The sequence below is a fragment of the Odocoileus virginianus genome, chromosome 6 (assembly GCF_023699985.2).
Source record: "Odocoileus virginianus isolate 20LAN1187 ecotype Illinois chromosome 6, Ovbor_1.2, whole genome shotgun sequence".
NCBI classification, from domain to species: domain Eukaryota; kingdom Metazoa; phylum Chordata; class Mammalia; order Artiodactyla; family Cervidae; genus Odocoileus; species Odocoileus virginianus.
Genome location: NC_069679.1, coordinates 591,625 through 604,441, shown reverse-complemented (window position 1 = coordinate 604,441; position 12,817 = coordinate 591,625). Strand labels below are relative to the sequence as shown.

Sequence of the window (12,817 nt, the reverse complement as noted above, 5' to 3'; positions counted from 1 at the left end):
AATTCTTTGGTGCTCACCTTTCTTTAATCCAACTCTCACATCCATACGTGACTACTGGAAAAACCATAGCTTTGACTAGATGAACCTTTATTGGCAAAGTAATGTCTGTGCTTTTTTAATAAGCTATCTAGGTTGGTCATAACTTTTCTTCCAAGGAGCAAACGTCTTTTAATTCCATGGCTGCATTTACCATTTGCAGTGATTCTGGAGACCCCAAAAATAAAGTCTGTCACTGTTTCCACTGTTTCTCCATCTATTTGCCATGAAGTGATGGGACCAGAAGCCATGATCTTAGTTTTCTGAATGCTGAGTTTTAAGCCAACTTTTTCACTATCCTTTTTTACTTTCATCAAGAGGCTCTTTAGTTCTTCGCTTTCTGCCCTAAGGATAGTGTCAGCTGCATATCTGAGGGGATTGATATTTCTCTTGGCAGTCTTGAAGCTTGTGCTTCTTCCAGCCCAGCGTTTCTCTTGATGTACTCCGCATAGAAGTTAAATAAACAGGGTGACAATATACAGCCTTGACGTACTCCTTGCTTGCTTTGGGTAGGTGGAATTTTGTGGTGGGAGTAGGATCTTACTACTCAACTATAGACTTTGTCTTCCTCTTTTAAATATCACACCCTTTCTTCAGCCTTGCTTGATAGCCATTAGTTTAGGGGTTCCTTTAGTTCAACATACCCAAATAGAAAACCTCTAATCTTCTGCTGGAGTGGTACTTTGGCTATTTTTAGAGATATTGTCTAGGCAGACTAATTGTTTCTTTTAATCAACGTGTTTGTAACTTCAAATTACTGATTCTCATTCTTTTATTCTTTCTGTGGTTCTGTGGCACAAATAAGCATGCTGCTTAGCCTGTCCCCCACCCCCCCCCACCCCCCCCCCCCACACACCCCTTACCCGTCAGTGAGTCTGGCTCCGGGAATTCTGAATGAATATGAAAACTGGAGCTGACCGCCCTTGCCAAGGTTGACCGTCTCTGCTGGATAGATCCTAATGGGAGCAGCAGGCAGGCAAAAGCACGAGGTTTTCCACCTTCTTCTTGCTCTCCAGGGCTGCTGGAGAGTGAGGGAACCCCACAGAAGAGAAGCCAAAGACGGGGAGCTCAGACTGTGTCTAAACTCTCCCCAGGTCTCTGGCTGACTGACTCCGACGCCGCGCGTGCATGGGGCGGATGGGGAGTACTCTGGGCGTTGCCTGAGTCACTGCTGCTGCGGCAGAGACTTGGGGATGCCAGAGCTCCCCTAAAGAAAACGGCCATCTTTTCAGCTCTAAGAACCTTCTAGAAGGGACCTAGTTAATGAAGAATCCAGGGGTAAAAAAGCCAGCGAAGAAGAACCCCAAATTCTGAGTTTAACCCTCTGTGCAGATTTGTACCTGATCTTCAGCAGTGTATGTGCAGGCCAGATCAAAACCTTCTGAACTAAGGTCCTAGATGCTGCCCATTAAACACACAAAAGAATTGACCTGAGAAATTTTTGCCCACTGAAACAAGAATAGTATTTTTCAGAATAATACAATAGAATCCAGAGTTCACAACCTAACATTCGCAATGTCCAAGATAAACTCACTCAACATACAAAGAGCCAGGAAATCGAAACACGTTCTCAAGGGCAAAGACATGAATAAATGCGAAGTTAAAGATATCAGAATTATCTGACAAAGGTTTTAAAGTAAAATTATTTTTATAATAATTTGAGGTAAATTATAATTTATGATTTTTTGAGGTAAAAGAAAATACGATTATAATGAATAAAAGGTAGTTTTCAGAAGAGACAAAGAATACATATAAAGAACCAATAAGACTGAAAGGAATGACATCTGAAATGAAAACCATTCATTTCATAGGATTTGTAGCAGATGAAGATGACAGAAAATCAAAGTTTTGAATTTAGAGCAAAAGAAGTCATTCTTAATAACAGATTTTTTAGGATTTTGTGTTTGTTTTTAAGTGAACAGAATGTCAGGGATCTCTGAGGCAATTTCTAATTAAATGGCCTTTAGAAGTCTCAGGAGAGGGAAGAGGGTAAAAAAAAAAAATGAAGAAATTATAGTAAAATCTTAGCAAATTTGGTGAAAAATAGAAATTTACAGATTCACAAAACTTAACAGACACCTAACAGGATAATCATAGTAATCATAGTCAAACTGTAAAAACCAAAGGTAAAAAAATGCTGCAAGTAGCCATGGAAAAATACCATACACATTGGGGGACAGTGATTCAAGTTACCATACACTTCTCATTAGAAACCATAGAGGCTCAAAGATACACTGTAGTGAAAGAAAAAACTTTCCATTCAGAACTCTGTATTCAATGAAAATTATCCTTCAAAAATGAAATGAAATAAAGATGTTTTCAGACGAAGGAAAATTAAGAGAACTTGCTCTGGGTGGGCCTGCCTTAGCAAGAAATGCCAAAGGAAGTTTTTCTTGCTGAAGGGAAATACACCAGAGGCAAAGTCAGACCTTTAGGAGCTAATGAAGAGCATAGGGAAAATAAATATATGGGTAAATAGTAAGGTTATATTTCCTGGAGGAGGGCATGGCAACCACTCCAGTACTCTTGCCTGGAGTGTCCCCATGGACAAGGGAGCCTGGTGGGCTGCAGTCCCCGGGGTTGCAGAGTTGGGCACGATTGAGAGAGTAAGCTCAGCACAGGGTTATGTTTTCCCTTCTCCCTGCTTTAGGATACTAAAAATGTAAATAAACCATTGTCTCAAACACTGAATCTGTAAAATGCTCCCCAACCAAGAAAGCACACCCATATGATTTCACCACCATATTCTTTCCTACATTCATGAAATAATCCCAATCTTACACAGACTCTTTACAACACACATTATGTGAGCAGTATAATCATGACACCTAGGCCTGTCAGACAAATTGCAAGAATATAAAATTACAGTTTGATATCTCTGGTAGACATAAACACTGTATTCCTTTGCAAAATATTAGCAAATCAAGCCCAATAGTATATAAAAAGGACTAAGTGTTGTTTATCCCAGAAATGCAAGGTTAATATAATTTTACTAAATCAGTTATTTTAATTCACTGTATTAACAAACGAAAGAAAAATTTGTAACGATTTCAGTAAAGGCAGACAAGTAAAAAAGAGAGAAGTGTTTGACAAAATTCAATACTCTTTAGTATTAAAAATAAAAATTCTTAGAGAACTAGAAATAACATCAACCTAATGAAAGACATCCACAAAAACGCACAGCTGACATCATGCTTAATGGTGAAATACTGTGCCTTTCCCCTAAGATTAGGTATATGGCAGAGATATCTGCCCTTACCACTTCTGTTTAACATTGTTCTGGACATCCTGGTCATTTCAGTGAGGCAAGAAAAAAATATATAAAAAGATATAAATATTAGAGAGGCTAAAGTAAAGCTGTTTGCAGGTGACATCGTTCTCTGAAAGTGAAAGTGAACGTCGCTCAGTCGTGTCGGACTCTTTGCTACCCCATGAACTATACAGTCTTTGGAATTCTCCAGGTCAGCGTACTAAAGTGGGTAGCCTTTCCCTTCTCCAGGGGATCTTCTCAACCTGGGGATCAAATCTAGGTCTCCCTCATTGCAGGCAGATTCTTTACCAGCTGAGCCACAAGGGAAGCCCAAGAATACTGGAGTGGGTAGCCTATCCCTTCTCCAGGGCATCTTCCTGACCTGGGAGTCGAACCAGAGTCTTCTGAATTGCTATCAGGGAAGTCTGACGTTGTTCTTTAAATTCCTTCAAATTATTAGGAAACAGTTTTGAGAACTACTAAGTAAATTTTGCAAGATTGTAGAATATAAGCGAAATTCACTTAGTCATGTCCACCTCTTTGTGACCCAGTGAACTATACAATTCATGGAATTCTCCAGGCCAGAATACTGGAGAGGGTAGCCTTTCCCTTCTCCAGGAGATCTTCCCAACCCAGGGATCAAACCCAGGTCTCCTGAGTTGCAGGCAGGTTCTTTAACAGCTGAGCCACAAGGGAACCCTGTAGAATATAAGGTTAATATACAATTACAAAATGTATTATCATATACACTAAGCAAACTGACTTTTTAAAAATATTTATTTGGCTGTGCTGCATCTTGGTCATGGCATGTAGGATCTTTGATTTTCATTGTGGCAGCCAGGATCTTTCATTGGTGGTGTGCGAACTCTTAATAAGCACTAACTGAATTTTTAAAACAGTTCCATACACAGTAACAAAAAAATTACTTCAGGAATCAGTCTAACATTGTATACCATACTTTGGACACTGTTACCTGCAAACTGTGCGAGATTGTCAAGGTAAAGAAGACCTAAATGGAGAGATATTATGTCCATAGATTAAAAGACTCAGCATTGTTAAAGTATCACATCTTGCCATATTAATCTATAGAAAATCTAAGCTTTTAATGCTCTTGGTACTACAGTTTATCTGGAAGCATAAATTATTTGTAATGCAAACTACCTAGACTAACCAAAGCAGGTTTTTAAAAGAAGAGTTTAGTTTGAGGACGTAACACTACATGATTTCCAGATTTAGTGTTAAGCAACAATAATTAAAATACTGTTACTGGAGTAAGAATAGACACTCAGATCAGTGGAACAGAGTAGAGAGCCTATAAGCAAATCAAGCAAGGATGTGGAGTGACTAGATTTGATAGACTGCGGGTAAGAACGTAAAATGACTACAGCTATTTGTGTCAGTTCTTTAAAGTTAACTGTTTACCTATTTTATGAGTCAGTCAGCCCATTCCTAAGTCAAAAGAAGTAAATACTTGTATCCTTACAAGACATGAACTTTTGTCCAACCGGAGGTATGAATAAGTAAAATATGTTATATCCAGCATTATTAAACTCTTCTCAGCAATAAGAAGAATAAGTTATCAATAAGACACAGCAGTATGTGTAAATCTCAAGATACTCATACTAAGTAAAAACAGTATTTACTATTTGATTACTTTTATATAAATTTAGAAAAAGTGAACACTAATATACAGTGAAAGGAAGAAGATACTTGGTTTCTGGAAGCTGGTGACAGAGGAATAGATGTTCTTCAGATAGGATAAGTCCTTTGGGGGTTACAGAAATGAAAACATTTCCGTCTTGATATGGTATTGATTTCATGGGTTATATACAAGTGAAAATGCCATTGAATTGTACACTTTAGGGAGGGGGGATCGGGATGGGGAACACATGTAAATCCATGGCTGATTCATGTCAATGTATGGCAAAACCCACTACAATATTGTAAAGTAATTAACCTCCAACTAATAAAAATAAATGGGGAAAAAAAAAAAAGAAAGTTGGGTCAGTTTACACCCCTACAAAAAAAAAAAAAAAGAATTATACACTTTAAATGGATTGTCTATTACGTATTAATTATATGTCAATAAACTTTATTAAAATTCGGTTGGCTTCTTTGAATTTCTAGGGAAATCTTCCTACACCTTCTCCGCTGAGTTCAGCCTTTTAGCTAATCTTTTCATTCTGGTTTTCCTTGCCCTGGAGAGATTCCTTCTGACCTGTCGTGCTCCCTGCTCTAGCCTCTCGCGCCCTCTGCGTAGCCCTGCTGTGGGCGCTCTCCTAATGTCTTGCTGGGGAGGCCCTTTGCTGCTGCTTTTCCTGGGCCTCCATGCTTCTTGCTTCTCTTGGTCACTTCTTCATTTTGGTGAAGCGTATCTTCCGGTTCTGAAAGGAAATTTTTCTGTGTCTTTGTGGTGTAGAACTTTCATACTGATTAAGGGCCCAGTTATGAGACCCTAAAGTATTATTACTGTATGCCTTTTCTCTTGGATTACCTAGTTTTCCTGTAGATGAGTCTTCCTAACAGGCAGAAGGAGACAGAAGGAACAAGTATGGGCACAAGCCTTTTGGGAGTCGAGTAAGGGAAAGAATCTTTTAATGTGAACACTTTCCCTTATCTGCTTTTTTCACCTTTCTTCCTTTATAGGAATGTCCCTTCTTCCTACCCCTGTCTGGTACCAGCTCTCTGAGAGGTGGGGCCTGTAATGTTACTGCACGGTGGGATAGGAAAATGAGGTTCCAGGGGTCTAGTTCCACTTTTTAATGACTCTTGATTAGTTTTGTTTTCCGCATTTCCCATGCCTTCACCTGTAGTGTAACTTGATGCCTCCAAAATAAATTGGCTCTTTTTGTCCTTTCCCTTGTATATGTTTGCTTCTCGGCGTATTCAGGCCTGTTAATGTCAGTTATCACATTCCAGCTTTAAATTTTGTTGGGAGCTGTTTCCATTCTTCTTCTTTGTGGATTTATGCCTCTTCCTATGAGGGTATTTTGATAGATAATGGGTCTGTGGTATGTGTTAAAGCTTTAATTCTCACTCTGATGGTAGTTTGGAAGTGGGGCCTTTGGGAGGAACTTGGGTTTCTTTGAGGCCATGTAAGTGGACGCCCCCTGGTGACACACCCTTAGGAGGGGATGAGGAAACCTGAGGGCTCTCTGTCCTCCATATGAGGACATACCTAGACGGCAGCCATCTAAAAGCCAGGAGGGCCCTCACTGAGCGGCCTCCCACGCTCACAGCCTGATCTTGGACTCCCAGCCTCCACAACTGTGAGACATTTCTGTTGTTAAAGCTACCTCGGAGACTCCCAGGGCTCAGATGTAAAGAATCTGCCTGCCAGTGCAGGAGACATGGGTTCCATCCCTGGGTTGGGAAGATGCCCTGGAGGAGGAAATGGCAACCCTGTCCAGTGTTCTTGCCTGAAGAATCCCATGGACAGTGGAACTTGGCGGGCTGCAGTCCATCAGGTCGCAGAGCCGAACACGACTCGGCCACTGAGCATGCATCACACCCCACATAGGTAGATTGTGAAACTTCACTAATAAAACAATCAGAAAAGCTACCCAGGGTATGCTGGTTTTTTTGTTACCGCAGCCCTAAGGACAGACCAAGAGTAGATATAAGTGCCGTTTCGCCTTTTGATGTATCTTTTGTTGTTGACAGTGCATGTTGACGTGACAAAGGATGAGGCCCATCTGCATTTTCCTTCATGTTGTGGGCTTTCTCCCCTAGCACATGTATTCTCATTCTCAGTGGGCCTCTATACTTGGTCCTTGGTAAAGTGAAATCTTAGGTACTTACAGTATGTAATGTGGCCTCCAAGAAAAGTCAGCTGGACAGAATCTTAGTTCTTACTATTTGATTTCTCTCACTAAGGAGAATTTATTTTTTCTTGGAGTAGGGGTGATAATGCAAAAAGCTTGAGAAATATTGTTTCTTTCTTCTTAAATTAACTTCACAGAATAAGCCTTCAGATTGAGTTTATTTCCTGTGACCATTTTTCCTGGGTAAAATATGTCTTTCGGATCTTTAAGTTTTATTTCAAGATAGTATCGGGACTTCTCTGGCAGTTCAGTGGTTAAGACTCTGTGCTGCCAATGCAGGGGATGCAAGTTTGGTCCCTGGTCAGAAAACTAAGACCCCTAGGGCCAGAGATCCCACATGCCTGCCTGCTATGGGGCCAAAAGATTAAAAAAAGCGGAAAAGATAGTATCTTAGAATTTTTTGTTACACTTGTTGCATTTTCCTCTTTCAAAACACCAGTTCAATCATTTGCTTGACCTCCTTTGTTCACTCATTATATTTCTTTCACTTTGTATTTTTCTCACCTCTGTTTGGGAAAACAGACTTATTGGCTTTTTATTGCTGCTTCTGATGTGGTTTCAACTCATTTCTTTTTTCTTAGCCCTGTTAGCATTTACTTTTCATTGCTTGCTGCTTTATCCCTTCTTTAGATTTTTTAGTCATTTTTCTCTGAAGATAGCTCATGTCATCTCTTACATCTACCATCTCTTGTATTTTTTCATGTAATTTTGTTCTTTATTCCTTATTGGTTTTCTTCTAATCATCTGTCAGGGCTACGACTAGGATAAGACCAACGAGGGACTAACTTCAGTCATAAAATTTAAGATAGCATCGAAAAACTCAGTAATTGAGATAAATAGTATTTTGATGTATGTGTTTTTTTTTAGAATAATCCATGATGAATAAAATATCCACAGTGAAATTCAAAGTAAAGATTAGTTTTCTTTGAATTAAAGTCTAACTATCTACAGTGGTTCCCCCCACCCCATCAGCAGTTTTGATTTCTGCAATTTTAGTTACCTTTAAGATCTGAAAGTATTAAGTGGAAAGTTCCAGAAATAAACGGTTCATAAATTTTAAATGGCACGTTGTTTTGAGCAGCATAATGAGATCTCATGCAGGCTGCTCTGCCCCTGGTGAGTCATGGCTTCTTCCTTGGTCCATATCCATGCTGTGTATACTGCCTTCTCCTTAATACCTGTATAGGAGGAAACATAGCACGGTTGACCCTTGAACAACACAGGTTTGACCCCACACGGCCACTTATACCCAGAATGTTTCAGTAGTCTATAATACCTACAGTACCACCCAATCCAGGAGTGGTTGAGTTCGAGGATGGTGAGCCCCAGATGCAGAGGAATGACTGAGACACTCAGGCTTTCTACATCCCCAGACCCCCAATCCTGTTGTCGTTCACAGGTCAGTTCTCTCTGTAGGATTTGGTACTATCTACAGTTGCAGGCATCCACTGGGGTCTTGGGATGTATTTCTCTTAGATAAAGGGAGACTGTTATATTATGTGTTTGAGTGTGTGTGTGTTGAGACATGGTGTGAACTTTTTGTCTAGACTTTGATTTACCCTCCTGAACACACCTCTTAACAAATCTGTCATTTCTTTAGCCTTGTAGATTTGGCTTGCCACAGGTCTTGACTTTTTAGGGATTGAAAACTTGTGTGTCGTTTACATCCTACCACCTGGAAATCAGCAGCTCCCCCTTCTGTGCCACCTGTCCCTCAGACTGTTGGTAGAAATGGCTACTCTGTGTACACTTTCTGTCAGCTCCATCTCTTTGAACAGATATTGAGATACTGCATCTCATGTAAATGTGACATTCAAGTGAAGTTTTCAAATTCTTTAATTCTAGATTTGCAGACTATCATTTTATTTCATTCCTGTGTATAACGTTTTTATCTATTAAAAGCTTAAAGTTCTCCATATATTGAAACTTTGAAACGTAGGGAGAAGAAAGCATAATTCATATACTTAACAGATTTAGTAATTTGGCAAAGTTTACTTACGTTGATTTCAGTCACTCACACCCAGAGAAAGCTTAATGGCTAGTTTCTGTTTCTAGGAATATTTAAAATGTGGCATAGGACTCTGGAAGATTATAAGGACATTTTGAAGATATAAAAGTGGAAAAAGAATTTGCTGGGGAAATTAGTAAATTTTGAACAATAGGTGACCCTCCGTATCCACTAGCTCAGCGTCTGCAGATAAGGAGAGCTGGTTGTTCTGAGCTGTTTTATGTGTGGGGCTTAGGCATCTGAAGTTTTGGTGTCCAAAGGGAGTCCTTGAAACAATTCCCAGCAAAAAATAAGCAATGACTGTATATATATATTACCTTTTTATTTTCTAAAGCTTTAATGAAAATATTGAACACAATATAAAATATAAGTCCTTTTTAAGAATAGTCACTAGAAATAAAATAATGATTATATCTCAGTAAAAGTTTAAAAACCTCTGGGCTATTTAGAACAGTAGACTGATCTGATAAATTATTTACTTAGTTCTTCAGATAGTACATACGTTTTCCTTCCTCCAAGAAGCTTTTCTTAATGACTGGACTTCATTGTTAAGATTTATGAATACTTAGCTTTCAGTTAAATTCATAGTCATATTTTTGGGTATTAAATGTTGTCTTCTGTGTATTTCTATATTCATAGTTACTGAAGCAAGGCATGCATTGTCTTGTTTCTTCCTGCTGCTTCTCTCCATCATGCGCTGCCTCCCACTGTAGTCCTCACTATGATGCCCAGCACATAGTAATTCAGAGTGTTAACTTTTATCTTTTAAGAATATTGTGGAATTAGCTTATATTGTTTTTGTTGAATAAACTGATAAGGAGATAAAGATTGATACTGTTAAAGCGGGGAGATAATGAACACAATATGTAGATTACATTCAGCTAGTAAGTTTATTACTATGTAGACCAGAGAGGATTCTCTTTCCTCTAAGGCTAAGCTAGTTCAGAGAAGAGAACATTGTACTTTATCCAGTAGAACAGGTTGTATTTGTGATGTGATCCTGTCATATTTGAACTCATTCATTGAGAGAAAAACAAGTATATAAAATTTTTATTTTATATATTGTTTTGAAGAATGTGAAACTGAACCAGATATTTTACATTTGCACTAATTGCTTACATTTTGGTGAAGGTGGTTTCCTCTGTCTAACATAAGTCTGATGTAATGTTCATTTTACTTTTGCTTTTTATTAGAGACTCTCCTGGCTATTAAAAGATGTAAAAAAGCCTAGAAGTTAATTTGAGATATTTAGAAGGATGTTAATGTTATTTTTTATAGAATATAAAAGTATCTTGCTTATCAAATTTAATGAAATAAGACTACTGATGATGAGAATTTACTTTTGAATAATGAAAGCAGAAAAATACCAGCAAATGTCTTTTGAAAACTTACTTTTGCCCTTATTAAAATTGTGCTTTCAGTGATATTTCCACTAGTTTACACTGACTCAAAGCGTTTGATGGAAAATATTTTATCTCTTTTTTAAAAACATGTCTATAGTTCTTGTGTCAGTTCATTTGTAGGAATAGTGAATGAGCATGGTTTTTGGTAATTGTACCCATGTTGTGCTCTTTATCTGGAATATCTTCAAAAAGTTATTTGAGTACAAAAAGAATAACAAATCTCTCACCGGCCAGAATGGGTATGTTCATGTTTTTGCTGTCGGGTATAACACTTCTAAGAATATAATTAGCTTTGCTTTTTCTTTCCTCCCTTTTTTCCCCCCACAGCCTCATGATTTTGATGAATGCCGATTTGATATTAGTGTAAATGATAGCGTTTGGTATCTTCGTGCTCAAGATCCAGATCACAGACAGCAGTGGATAGATGCCATTGAACAGCACAAGGTGGGTCTCGAGTGTTTATCTACCTAAAGAGACTCGTGGTAAACACCTTTAAAAAAATATTGTTCTGTACATGTATAGTGAATAGTTGAACATAATCTTTTGGGTTGTGAAAATTAAAGCAATACGGGTGTAAATTTTTGAAATGATTTTGTTTCTAACATTTGAATTATAGTAAGGGGTTGCCATGGTAAATATTTTTAATCAATGGTTAAAGCAAAATATGCCCTTTTATATAAATTTGTTTTTATTTAGGGTTTGCTTCATAATGAATGCCTTTTATATGATCTGGGTAAAAGGATTCTTGAAATACCATCAGATTGTAAAATCCTAATATTTGAAAGCTTCACTGTTAATTTTTGTTGTCATTTGTAACCATTTGGGTAAATCCTTAGTATAAACATTTGTAAATTGTTAAATTTTTGTAAATATGAAGTTTTCTAATAAACTTTGAGAAAGTTTCTCTTAAATAAGTGTATAAGCCATAGTCTTGAAATTTAAAGCTAGTTTTTGACTTATGCTATGAATAATTGGTATATAGACTAAAGAACTATATTAATAAAACTCTAATATTAGCTAATTCAGTATTTCATGGTAAAACAAGGAATAGGGAAAGTTACGTATTCACCATGTCATTCCTGATTGTGACTTAAGAAAACTGAATTTGTTCATATACTTATCTGTGCTTGTTCATTTGGGTTTCACAGAGTTGTAGTTGAAACACCTGTTTTGGTTATTTAACAGACACAAAACAGGTACATACATACATACATACAAGAAAAACTAGTCAGGCCTGGGATACTGCAGGCACTTTCTTCTTGATATTGATGATGAATTAGGCTTATTTCTTAATTACAAATTTTCCCAGCCTAAGGAAATCTGGCTCTCATGCTTTTCTTTTGTCCTTGTTTTAACTTTAGAATTATATTAGTTTAAAGCATTTTGTGAATCTTAGTTTCCTTGATATTATTACCTCAGGAAACAGTGTAAAAATGGTAAACAGTTTCCTATTATTTAAAGGAAAGATGAGCCAGTAGACATGGAAGCAACCTACATGTCTATCAATAGATGAATGGATAAAGATGTGGTACATATATACAGTGGAATGTTGCACAACCAAAAAAGAATGAAATACTGCCATTTCCAGCAACATGAATGGACCTAGAGATTATCACACTAAGTGAAGAAAATCGGATAAAGGAAGACAAGTATTATGTGATATCACTTATATGTGAAATCTAAAAAGAAGATACAAATGAACTTAATTAGTAATACAAAACAGAAACTCAGATTCACAGATGCAGGAAACAACTTGTGGCTCCTAAAGGGGAAACAGAAGGAAGAAGGATAAATCAGAAGTATGGGATTAACAGATACACACCACTATATATATGATAAACAACAAGGATTTATTGTATAGTACAGGGAGCTATATTCAGTAATTTGTAATAGCCTATAATGGAGAAGAATGTGAAGCTGTATACCTGACCTGACACGGTATTATAAACCAACTGTAGTTAGTAAAAATTAAAGCAAATAAATGAAAGTGAGATGAGCTAGAATTCTAAAATCTCAGTGCTTTGGAGCTAGGCTAATCTGAATTCTGACACTGCAGACTGCCATGTATGATGCATGTGACCTTGCCTTCATCTCTTCTTAATGTGTTTAAGGGACACATGAAATGATATATAAACTTACTTACCAGAGTGGCTGATGTTTTTTTCCCATTTATGACATAGTGGGAAAAGAAAGAGTTTTGAAGTCACAAATTCACTGAAATTACACCATGTTTTTTATGGATAAAGAGTTCTGCATTCAATGAGAGTTGCTAAATGTGCATTTAAAGAGAATGGGC

General features: G+C 37.5%; 1 protein-coding gene across 2 annotated transcripts in view; it reads left to right on the top strand.

The window, feature by feature from the left end:
- Positions 1-12,817, top strand: part of CERT1 (ceramide transporter 1) — a 123,600-nt gene that overhangs the window by 30,748 nt on the left and 80,035 nt on the right. For both annotated transcript variants that reach the window (XM_020880904.2, XM_020880905.2), the window contains exon 3: positions 10,849-10,965. In XM_020880904.2, coding sequence (XP_020736563.1) covers positions 10,849-10,965 — 117 coding nt within the window. The remainder of the gene's footprint in view (positions 1-10,848; positions 10,966-12,817) is intronic.